Genomic DNA, 12801 nt, shown 5'->3' with positions numbered 1-12801 from the left:
ACATTGCTCTTTTTTGACTTTCTGTGAAGTAGGCTGGAAGAGCAGGTAAATCTACTTGGAGGCCTATATGAATATGAAAGGTATTTAACATGCATGCAGAATATATTCATAATCATTATTCCTACTTTAAAAATTGTGAGACACAATTTTTATACACATTGCTCTTAAACATACCAGGTAGCATTCCACAGAACTGCCTAAACAAGTTCATTCTTTGTTTAGACTGCAATTGTTTGTTACAGAGCGATCAATACCAGTTTGACTAGCAGGCTTGACATCTATACCATGTTAGGGTGTTGGTACATTTAATTTATATTTGGAATAAGTAGTCTTTTGTCTTTCCTAATTAACGAGCATCATTCATGAGCAGTATCTTCTACCCTTTCAGAAGCCAGAGAGGTGTGGCTAGTGTTGTACAGTACCTGTAACCTGGGTTAAATTAAACCTTTTCATTTCAATTCACTTGATTTTTGATTTTTGCAGGCTAGAAATATTTCTAGACTCCCCTTATTATTTTTTTCTCTCCTGAAATTAGAGAGAGAACTGCATATTACCATACAGGTATTTTTAATAGGATTGTAGGAGATAGAGCAGGTCCTTATGTAGGGGATCTTGCACCTAATTCCATCAAGGGAAGCACACTATATTTGCAAATTTATGGCCCACCTAAAGGGAGTTTGCAGAAACAGTGAGTTCATCAGAAGCAGATGGGCAAAAAATCTGAGTAGAACTGATATAAGATTCTTCCAGCTTTGTTTCCTAGGATTTTTGTAGTTTAGTTCTAAATATGTCTAGTGATGGGGTTTCTGCTACTTTTTTTGGGAGGCTTTTACAGACTGATTTAAACTGATAAATCTCACTGATGGAAGATTTTAAGTTTTTTCTTAAATTTCATCTCATTACTCTTGTTTGTCTCTTCTTGGACCAACTGATCCTCCCCCTCCTTAGTGTGCCTACATACTAAATATTTCTAGGCAATTATATTATCATCACACCCCATCCTCAGTTAGCCAACATACCTTTTAATCACAGTGTAAAGTAAATAGTATAGTTAGCAAATGGTAGTTAGTACAGGAATAGTTAATATTCAAGCAAACATGGATTACAGTTGATCTCATGTAGAAGTTCACTTTATAAAATGAAATGCTATTGAGCTGAAAGATCATTAGATAGTATGCTTTTTTCCCTGGTGTTAATTGTAAACTGAGAGTATCATCTTGAACCTTATAGTTTAGTCATGGAAGGATTACATTTTTATTGGTAATTGTCAATAAACATTGATTTAATCATATACACACACAAACTGATGAAAAAAATTTCCATCAGTGATAACAGAAATTTACAGATGGGCAAAACAAGAAAAATGCTGCTTGAAAACTTTAATTAGAATAAAAATCCAGCAATTTAAACTTTTGAATTAGGCTTGTTACAAATGGACTAGCGAATGAATAGCAAAAATAGGTTTGCTTTTTTGATTTAAAGATATTTATTTTGTATATTTTGACATAGTGTTGACAGTTTGTGTTTTAAGTGTATAAAGGTTTAACAATTGAAGCTGAACATCTACTGTCATTAAATAATTGTCTAATGATACTATAATTTCCTGCAACTGTTAAAAAAAATGTAAATTGATTAAAAAAAATTCATCAACATAAAATTGATGTCAGTTACAAAAAAAAATCAAAATCAAATTCTAAGCCTATTTATAGTATTAAACACAACCCCATGCTTCCACCACTTACACTGTTCAGCTATGCCTGATGTCTGAAGACTAAATAGCCATTAAAGTCTAGTTTCTAAGAGCTTGTCTACACTTACGGTGTTGCAGTGGCACAGCTGCACCATTGTAGCGCTTAGTGAAGACTCTACCTACGCTGATGTGAGAGCTTCACCAACTCTCTGAGAGACAGTAGCTATGTCCATAAGAGTAGCCCTCCCGTTGACATAGCACTGTCTATACCAGGAGTTTGGTCAGCGTAACTGCGTCGCTCAGGGGTATGAATTTTCCGCACCTCTAGTGATGTAGTCGTACCGACATAAATTCATAGTGTAGACTAGGGCTTAGAAGCTAAATTTCACTAATCAAGTTGGACTGCATTTTTTTGCTGGGGTGCCTTTTTAGGGGGTGAGGGTCCATATTCCACGTAACAGCACGAGTCAAATAAAAGTCATGTGGCAATGCATGAGTAAGGATGCATGCTGCATCCTGTATGGTAGCAAACTGAATATTAGTACATGTGTAATATGCTCCCAGTTTACACACTATCTCTATAGTTACAAGATAGATAAAGTACTTCATGGAAAATTGTTGAATGTTTGTTTTTATTCTTTTTTAAATACAGGAACATAGGAATTTGCCTTTCATGCGTGAATTGAGGTATCTCTTTGCACTTCTCGTTGGTTCAAAGAGAAAATACGTTGATCCATCTAGAGCAGTTGAAATTCTTAAAGATGCATTCAAATCAAATGATTCTCAGCAGGTAACATTTATTATAATTATATTTAAAATTGGATCTCCCTGTGGTCTCTGAACAGTAGTAAATATTTAATCTAAATAAAAAGCATAATATACTATGTTCATAGTTGGTAACAATAAGATTTCTAATTCTCCTTTATTCACTTAATTGTTGTCCACATGCAATAGTCTATGATCTCATTGGAGTGCTGCTTTCAGACACAAGGTCTAAATCCATTTTCCAAATGGAAGGAAGTTTGTGGCCGAGTGTGCCTAACATAATCCATGCTTTTAAATTAACCCTCCCCTCCCACACTCAAACAAAAAAACAACTTCAAAGCAGTGGTATCTATTACTTTACAAAGATTTTTACCAGAACCATGCTCTTGAGTTCCAGCCTCATATGTAAGATCCAGAAGTTAAATCGAGTTAGTAGTCTTTGGAAGAGCCTTACTCATGGCAGAGCTTATGCACATTAGAGCCCTGAACTGGACTATTTTTAATCCCACTCCCGTCCCATTCCACAATTCCCGCTCCCGCTATTACGGCAGTGGGTCCTGCAGGACCTGTAAGATCCTGGTCCCGCTGCAGGGCTCTACAGCACATCTCAATTATTAATCTTGGATCCCCAGATGGGAGGAATGGGCTAGATATTTATTCATATGGAGAGTTTTGGTACTTTATTTTGTTCTAAATCATAGCTATTACTGTTTCCAAGTAGTTTTGTTTCTACTTAAATCTGTCATTTTATCCACATGGACTTAGGTGCTAAATCATTTGCTTACAATACACTGAGTTCAGCATTCCACGTGGATAGCATCAATAGCCTCATGTCACATACCAAAGGACTTGGAGATGTATTGGAGCATGGGGGGTGCATGAGATCTCTGAGATCTGCCGAAGTATTAGGGGTGTCTGGATAGTACTGACTGTTGAGGAACACAACATATTCTGTGAGTCAAGATTGGAAAACCGTTGTAGCATGGCCTTGAAACACTTGGATTTTGGAGTTCTTGTCGGTGTGGAAGCCACTGTGCTGCACTTAATAGTGTTAAAGAATACACATAAATATGTATTAATCATTGTTTATTTTCCTAACAGCAAGATGTGAGTGAATTCACTCATAAACTATTAGATTGGCTAGAAGATGCCTTCCAAATTAAAGCTGAAGAGGAGAGGTAAGGGGTTTTTAATATGCAAAAATGTATATTCATATAAATCTTCATCTAATTTCCTATCCTAAAGAACATTTAAACTGGTTTTTAAAAGACAACTGACTCCTCTGTCCTTTCCATCAACCAGTGGCCCATATTATGAAAATGAAATTTTTAAAAAAGGAGATAACTTGGGTCCTGTCTACACTGGAAGAAATAGGGCTTATAATATATAATAAGTGCAGCTCTACTAGTGGTAGCAGTGGTGTAAGTTGTAAGGTTGTTATGGCTCAGGAATTTTTATCACTTTTTATCTAATCACGTTCAAAGGCATTGTTCATCTTTGCACTGGACATTTTTTATCTTTCAGGCATAGATGCAAATTGTTGATTGTAATTTTTTAGGACTGATAAAAAGAATTAGTGGACACTGAATGTCGATGAGAATTTTCTGATTTTAACTACTGTAATGGCCCAGACCAGTTCCTGATGTAAGACTTCTGTTGAACTCAATGACAGCTGGATCTGACCTTAACTTTAGAATATATTTGTTCTCTGGTTAATATTAATCCCCCCCCCCCCATCCTCCTTGCAGATACATTTCTTTCTAGGTATTCTAAGTAAGTTTTATTTATTTTGCTATCTTATCTTTTTCATCTTAGAAAATGTAGGGAACTTGGTAAGAAAATAGCAAAATATTAAGGAACTAAAATGTATCATGGCCAATCAATTGGGTTTTATCTTTAAAGAAAATTTGTTTTTTAAATACAGTAGTTTAAATACTTCCAAAACTTCTTCCAATTTCTTCTCACAAAAGCTAACTATTCACTGTGTCACCTTTACTTTCTTTCTCTTTCTCTCCCTCTTTCTTTCTCTTTCTTATATAAATCCTTAGATTACCATGAACAGATGAAAGTACAAAACTTGACATTTACAAAATTAAAAATGAATTATGCCACTATATAGATTTATGTAATAAATGTAAATGCTTCTTACATTTTCTAACTGTTGGTTTATGTGGCTTTGTTGGTTTTGGTCTTACAGTTGAATGTTTCATGTTTTTAGGGATGGAGAGAAGCCAAAGAACCCAATGGTAGAGTTGTTTTATGGACGATTTCTAGCAGTGGGTGTGCTTGAAGGTATGCGTTTTATTGTAGTTGAACTAGAAAAGATGTCAGTTGAAAATTTTTAAACGTACGTCTAGTTAAACTAACTGTATAATTGCACACATTTCTAAATGATGCCTTACTCCACAGAATACATCTTTAAAATATGTACCATAGCCTAAGTTCCCTATAAGCCGCGCAGCTGCATGGCCCCGCAACAGCCTATCAAGGGCTGCGCAAGCACTCAGAGCTGTGGCGGGGAGAGGCGCCTCCCCTCCACCTCAGCCCTGGCGCTACCGCAGCCAGGCAGAAGTGGAGAGAGATGCTCTTCCCTGGCCCTGGAGCTGCTGCGGCCAGAAAGAGGCACCTCTGCCCCAATCTTGGAGCTGCCAGGGAGAGTGTGCTGGGGGAAGTCCTCTCTCCCTGCTGCGGCCTCGGGGCAGCCTGCACTCCAAACCCCTCATCCCTGTTCCCACCCCAGAGCCCGCACCCCCAGCTGGAGCCCGCACCCCCCTGCATCCCAACCCTCTGCTCAAGCCAAGCCCCCTCCTGCACCAGGAACCCCACATCCCACCCCTGAGCCCGCACCTGCAGACAGAGCCCACAGCCCAACCCTCTGCCCCAGCCCTAAGCTACCTCCCACACTCCAAACCCCTCGGCCTACTCCCACCACACATCACCTCCATATTGGTGCACATAACAAAATTTGTTCTGCCCATGCATGGGAAAAATTTGACCACAACTGTGACCAGTTTTTTCATAGAAAAAGCAAGGACATGGATAGTGGAGTTTTTTTGGTTTGTTTGTTTTTTAAACTAATATTACGAAGACTTTGGATAATTTCCAGCAGAGGGAGGGGTGTGTGTGTGTGTGTGTGTGTGTGTGTGTGTGTTTTCAGGTGCAGCGCAATTTAGGTAGAGTTGAGTGTAAACACTCCTGAGAACTGGCAAATATTTCCTACTAAGCTACAGAAAATCCTGTTCCTGCATGTGTTTGCAAGTGAGCTGTTCTCTCTATGGAACACGTAGTAGTTTAAAATTTCTAATACTTTGAAGATTATGATGTTCCACTTTTACAGAAATCACTCTGAAAAACATTTCAACCAAATTTAAAGAGACTTCCGCGTTGTCTTTCTACCTGGAACATCCTCCCTCCTGCTTCATTCTTCAACTCTATCCTACAAACTCATTACTTTGAGCTAACATTCCAACTCATATCTGCACTCACTCATTCATGTTTTCTACACCAGAACATGGCAAGATTACAAAACCAAAGGAGAAGAAGAAAAGAAACGGGTCATAAATCATGACTCTTGTAATGACTAACATAAAGTATGCCTAAATAAATACATTTAAAATAAAATTTTCTTTCTTTGTGCTGTTACCCATTATTACTGTCCCTGTCTCCTTAGTAGGATGTCTTTACAGATTTGTATAAATTATTGTAGCATTCTCAGGGCAGAAGTCTTAGCTTGTCCTCTTCTTATTGCCTAATTCTACAAAACATTTATAGTTCTTTATCCCATTAGTAGTCCCATTGATTCTGGGACTATACAGGTAAGTAAGAACTATTGAATTAGTTTCCTGGTTCGGGCTCTTACATTTCACCTGTAAATGCTATGCACATCGGGAATGCTACATCAATAATAAGTAAAACTAGTTGTTAAAGTAACATACGTGTAGAACTAAAATATTTATTTTGCTCCTCAACCACTAAAATCTACTAGTCTTTCACTTTAATATTCCATCCAGACAATTTTCCCTCCAAATTAACTTATTTTCATGCATCCGATTGATTTGTTCAATACTAGAATATAATCTGGAGCTAGCACATGTAGTACCTATTTTTGTTCGCCTTTTTAAAGAAGACTTGATGACTTATGCACCAGTCAGCCTAATTTCGATACCTGGAAAGGTACTGGAACAAATTATTAAACAATCAGTTTCTACGCACGTAGAGAATAAGAGGGTTATAAGGAATAGCCAGCATGTATTTGTCAAGAACAAATCATGTCAAATCTACCTAATTTCTTTCTCTGACAGGGTTACTGGCCTCTAGTGGATAGGAGGAAAGCAGTAGATGTGATATCTTGATTTTTAGTAAGGCTTTTGACCCAGTCTTGCATGACATTCTCGTAAGCAAACTAGGGACATGTGTTTTAGATGAAATTACTACAAGTTGGGTGCACAACTGGTTGAAAGACCATATTCAAAGAGTAGTTACCAATGGCTTGCTGTCAAACTGAGAGGTTGTATCTAGTGGAGTCCCACAGGGGGTCAGTCCTGGATCTGATACTGTTCAGCATTTTCATTCATGACTTGAGTAATGGAGTGGGGAGAGTGCTCATAAAATTTGCACTATCACATTCTAGGATGTAATACAGACAGTGAGGGGTTGTCACCACCTGCCCTGCAACCTTGGGTGCCTCATAGTGCTTTGCTGCTATTACTCCCAAACTGGGCGCCTTACAAACAGCCAGAGCATGCAGGTCGCACTCTGTGTGTGTGGATAGCTGCAGCCTACCAGTGACTTCCGTCACTCACTGTCTTCCACCAGCCTTGGTTACCATTTGCAGGGTGACTCCCAATTCCAGATACCTCTACCCCCTACCCCAAATGTGTTCTCTACTATCCAGCCCTCTCCAGTTATTAGAGGTCCATTGCCCATATAAGAGGTCAGTGTACAACAGTTTACTACTTTTGGTTGGAGACAATTCTGTTTAAACACAAAACTGGATTAGCTTTAATTTTAAAGAATAAAATAAGTTTAACTACAAAGAGATTTTTAAGTGGGTACAAGTATAAAGCATTACAGCCAGAAATGGTTACAAGAGAAATAAAGAACACTTTATAGTAACTCAAATTTAACAAACTAGAGTGTTCAAGGTGACAGTCTTACCAAATATTTCTAGCAACAGGCCGGAACTCCTCCCAAAATCCAAAGGCTGGTTTTTGTGTCTTCTCGTGTGAAATAGTGAGGGAGAGAATAATTTAAGGTGTTTTGCCTCTCCCTTTTATAGTCCCGTCACCCTTTGAAATGCGTTTTCATGAGGGTTACCCCTAGATAAAGTTCCTTCAAGCTATGAGGATGGAGACTTGGGTCTCATGGTGAAGGAGGTTCTGTGGTGTTCGTTAAAATGAAAATCAATCTTTTTCTTCCCCCCCTTCGCTGCCAGAGAATTGCCACTTGACCAGTTATTACCAATCAACTTTGATGACTTGGCTAAACTTGGCTAGATGTGTCATTATGTCTTTTGTCTTCAAGAAACTGGTTTAGCCAGTCCCCAGACATGTCTGGTAAACACATTTGTCATAACTTCAGCTTATGTTCATAACTTTATATATAATGTTGCTACACATGTTTCAGCACGGTATTATTGACCAGGAAACTATTACTTTTCAAAAGATATTTTAAAAGGCATATTTTGTACAAAGACTATCACAATGGTGGGTACAGTGTGAGGGATGCATTATTTGCAAATGACACCAAGCTGGAAGGGGTTGCAGGCACTTTGGAGGACAAGATTAGAATTCAAAATGACCTTGAAAAATTAGACAGTTGGTCTGCAGTCAGCAAGATGAAATTCAATAAAGACAAGTGCAAAGTACGTCACTTAGGAAAGAAAAATCAAATGCATAGTTACAAATTGGGGAATAACTAGGCATTTGTGCTGCTGAAAAGTATGTGGGGCTTATAGTAGATCACAAGTTGAATATGAATCAACAGTGTGGTGCAGCTGTAGAAAAGACTAATATCATTCCAGGGTATATTAATAGGAATAGCATATGTAAGATGCAGGAGGTAACTGTGCTGCTCTTCTCAGTGCTGGCAAGGTCTCAGCAGTCTCTAGTTTTGGGTGCCACACTTTAGGAACAATGTGGACAAATTGGAGAGAGTCCAGAGGGGAGCAACAAAAATAATAAAAGTTTTAGAAAATCTGACCTATGAAGAAAGATTTAAAAAGCTGGGCTTGTTTAGTCTTGTGAAAAGTGGACTGAGGGAACACATACCATTTTTCAAATATGTTAAAGGATGCAATAAAGAGGACAGTTCTCCATGTTTACTAAAGGTAAGACAAAAAATTAATGGGCTTACCCTGCTGCAGCAAGAGAGATTTAGGTGAGGTATTAGGAATTTTTTTCTAACTGTATGGGTGGTTAAGCTCTGGAATAGTCCTTAAAGGGAGGTTGTGGACTCCTCATCATAGGAGGTTTTTAACAAGTTAGGCAAACACCTGTCAGGGAGGGTCTAGGTTTACTTGGTCCTTCCTCAGCACAGGAGGCTGGACTTGATGACCTCTCAAGGTCCCTTCCAGCCCTGCGTTTTTGATTCTCTGATTCTAACACATGACTGACTAGAAGCTTAAATGATAAATGTTTATGCATAAAACCTTAATTAATACCTCTCTCCTGCCAAGGTAAGAAATTTGAAAACACAGAAATGTTCGGCCAGTACCCACTCCAGGTTAATGGCTTTAAAGATCTGCATGAGTGCCTAGAAGCTGCCATGATTGAAGGGGAGATTGAATCTTTACATTCAGAAAATTCTGGAAAGTCTGGCCAGGAGGTGAGTTAAATGTTTGGTTCCTGTAGGGGCTAATAGTGGCTCTTTATGGTGATGTAAATCCAGGGCAAGATTATTAACCAAGAGTGCAGATCCCCAAAGAGCACTGTGCTGGTGATCATGCAGGCTGCTGCTGTAGTGGTGTAAGCCAATTCTAAATCAAGCCTGTGTGGTATGCATTGTGTTTGCAAGGAGTGCAAATGGCTACTGCTCACCCGACAGATCAAATGAAGGAGTCAATTCAGCATTGGGCCCTGGAGAAGCATATGGTGATGCAAAAAACTGCTGCGTCTGCTACGTAGTGCAGCCCTGAGTGAGCATCATGTCTCCAGTGTGGCTGGAGATGTCCCCCTGCTGACTTATGGGTCCACCTTCATCTTTCTGAGATGGCATTGAGGGTCACATGGGCTACCCTGCTTTTGCTTGAACACAGTTGCCAGGGTAGACAATTATAGTGGTGAAGTGGCACAGGCTGTAACAATACTCATTTGCATAACCCCTCTCTGTCATAGTTGACTCAGTCCTCATTTGCATACTGAACCACTGTGTCATAGAGAGCATGCACAGGCTAAAATGCGCTGGGTTCCTTTTGACTATTTAGGCAATGGATTTGGTTGCCTTACTATTTGCTCCTGCAGATTTTAAGCGCCTGCATGATTTAATGAGCTGGCATTTTTCAGGTAAAAATTTTGGTCTGAATTTAATGTACAGATGACACACACATACAGTGTTGTTCGTAGTACATTTATAAAAACGTGGATTGTACCAGGTATAATTGATGGTTTTTTTTCTTCCGACAATTTATCCTCTTTGGAAGAGTCTAACACACTACATAATGACTGCATATCTATCTAGTCTGGGACTAGCCTGTTTGTAATATGTTAATAGAACTTAACTCTGACCTAATATTAAAAAAAAAAAAAAAAAAAGTCAACACTCAATTTTTTGGGGTGGGCTGGATTATTTAGAAATTTATTTTTTATTTGAATAAATTAGGATGTAAATGTTTTCAATATGCAGGCAAAAGTAGAAGGGGATGAGATGATTCTTTTTTTGTATCCGCCCCATAATGGTTAAGCCACATTCTCTCAGTTTATGTATTTTCACTATAATGTCACACCTATCTCAAGAATGTGAAATCCTTCCTAAAAGGATTGTGTTGTCTCCTTAGTTCAGATGTAGTCTTTCCTTTCCTGTGAATGTTACAATAACAAAACATTTTCCTTTAAAGTGGTGTCAAAATATACATTAGCTTTTAATTACAAAACATAACAGCATAATAAAAGCATCCTCCAATTTGTAGCTGTAATTTCTGTCACTGAGTGTGGGGGAGTCAGGGCCCTACACCCCACTCTTCCTGCGATTCACCATGACTCTCAGCCAGCCAGTAAAACGGAAGGTTTAATGTATGACAGGAACACAGTCCCAAACAGAGCTTGTTGGTACAACCAGGACCCCACATTCAGGTTCTTCTGCAGGGCAGGGAGCTTAGACCCCAGCCTTGGGGTTCCCTCCAGTTCCCCAGTCCCCTCCCAACTCAAAACCCTCTCCAGCGATCTCACTCAGCCTCTTCTCCCCCTCCCCCTTCAGCCTTTGTCCAGCTACCTGGCAAAAGGTGTTGCCTCACCCCAACCCCCCTCCTGGCTCAGGTTACATGCTCAGGTATCGTCCCTCCAATAAAGCAATCCTCTGCTATCCCATCCCCAATGCAGACAGTCCTAGTAAAACTCCTCTGCGATATTCCCAGGTCAATCCTCCCCACTCCCTGCTCTGTCACAATTTCCAATTGACTAATACTGACAAAAGTTTTAAAATTTCTCTTCTGCACTGATTCCTTTTACTATCAGCTGCTGTTTGTTTCACCTTTTGCCTATAGATCCCACATTCGTGCTGCTTTCTTTTCAGATGACATTTTCTATTTGTTTTTTTTTTATTCTGGTCACTTGCACAAATACAAATTCCGCATAAATTCAAACTTTTGATAAGGCTGTAGGGTAACACCTTTCCTGAAGCAGACAAACATACATACAAGGACTTCACTCAAGTATCTCAGTGCAATATGAAGCACAATTTTTTTATGAAAGTCAGTCTATTTGTGTGTGGTGAACATGGTGGACACCACACCATTAAAATTGTGTTTACATGCACATGGGCAGGTACACACAATTGAAATGGAACAGTTTAATTATAATCTGTTAGTTACAAATTCCAGGATTCAGTGGTTTTTGGAACCTACTATATGAAGGTTGACAAATTGTAGAAAACAGAGAAGAATGACCATGTGCTGTTCTTGATTGTCCATCTTTACATCTTGTAAAGTTAAGACACTGGATTTATTAAACCTGGCTTCTATTTCTACAGGAAGGCAGAAGCAAAAACAGCCATGTAGCATATTCTAAAGAATTGTGGTAAAACAAGAAAGACAATATTCAAGTCTCAGCAAAGAAAAATATTGCTGTACAATTACCAATCTAAGATGACAGCAGATGTACAGTAAATTAGTCCTATTTCCCATGGAGGATATTAAATATTAAAAATGAATATAATTTGTTTTGGAAATAGCAAACAAATCTTTAAGGTGTTGGAAATATTGCAGAAGGCTGAATTTCTCTTAGCTTTAACATAGGATATACCACTTCAGAAAAAAATCTCAGGTTGCCATTTGCCATTGGTGATGTAAGGAAACAAAACTTGGCGGCCATAAGAGCCTAAAAGGTAACTAAACTTAAATGGTTCCAAATACCGGCAATCCATATCTACTCTCAAAGTGAGGGCAGGTTTTAATTCTGTACTAAACTCATGGGATGTGAAAGATATTGAGAACTCTTGTTTACCTTGCAAGTGTTCCACCCAGGTAATCCTGTTGGTAACAATTGGGCTTTAATGATCTCAAGTTTGAATAAAAACAGTCAGTCTTACTTAAACTAAAGATGAAAGGTGGGGGAACCATACAAAGTTGACACTGATCCATTGTCGAAATCTTTTTTTTTTTTTTTTTTTACCCAGTGTTGGAATCATATGACCAAACAATTGCAGTATGGTTGAAAAGAATTTAATGTGCTTCTTTTGTTTGTTTATTCAGCACTGGTTCACTGAACTTCCTCCTGTCTTAACTTTTGAGCTCTCAAGATTTGAGTTTAATCAGACTTTGGGAAGGCCAGAGAAGATCCACAACAAATTAGAATTTCCTCCAATTTTATATCTGGACAGGTACAGTATAATGTAGTCATCAGGATCTTAAAGTGTGTTTACAGATTAAATCACACACAATTGGTTAAACTGCCAGTTTTTCTTACGCTGGGTTAACTCGTAGTAATCATAGAACTGGAAGGGACCTCAGCAGGTTATCTAATCCAGTCCCCTGCACTTGCGGCAGGACTAATTATCTAGACCAGTAGTGGGCAACCTGCAGCCTGTTAGGGTAATGTGCTGGCAGGCCGCGAGGCAGTTTGTGTTGAGCATCCACTGGCCGCCGCTTCCCGTAGCTCCCATTGGCGGGGAATGGCGAACCATGCCCACTGGGA

The 12801-nt window shown here is 38.9% G+C and overlaps 1 protein-coding gene across 13 annotated transcripts in view; it reads left to right on the top strand.

Moving 5' to 3' along the window:
- The window catches only part of USP25 (ubiquitin specific peptidase 25), a 148160-nt gene that overhangs the window by 75547 nt on the left and 59812 nt on the right, over positions 1-12801 (top strand). For all 13 annotated transcript variants that reach the window (XM_043509274.1, XM_038391770.2, XM_038391739.2 and 10 more), the window contains 5 exons: positions 2343-2480; positions 3557-3633; positions 4674-4747; positions 9132-9280; positions 12360-12487. In XM_043509274.1, the coding sequence (XP_043365209.1) occupies positions 2343-2480; positions 3557-3633; positions 4674-4747; positions 9132-9280; positions 12360-12487 (566 nt within the window). The remainder of the gene's footprint in view (positions 1-2342; positions 2481-3556; positions 3634-4673; positions 4748-9131; positions 9281-12359; positions 12488-12801) is intronic.

Source organism: Dermochelys coriacea, chromosome 1 (assembly GCF_009764565.3).
Source record: "Dermochelys coriacea isolate rDerCor1 chromosome 1, rDerCor1.pri.v4, whole genome shotgun sequence".
NCBI classification, from domain to species: domain Eukaryota; kingdom Metazoa; phylum Chordata; order Testudines; family Dermochelyidae; genus Dermochelys; species Dermochelys coriacea.
The sequence above is the reverse complement of the archived record's forward strand: the minus strand, read 5'-3'. Positions and strand labels throughout refer to the sequence as shown.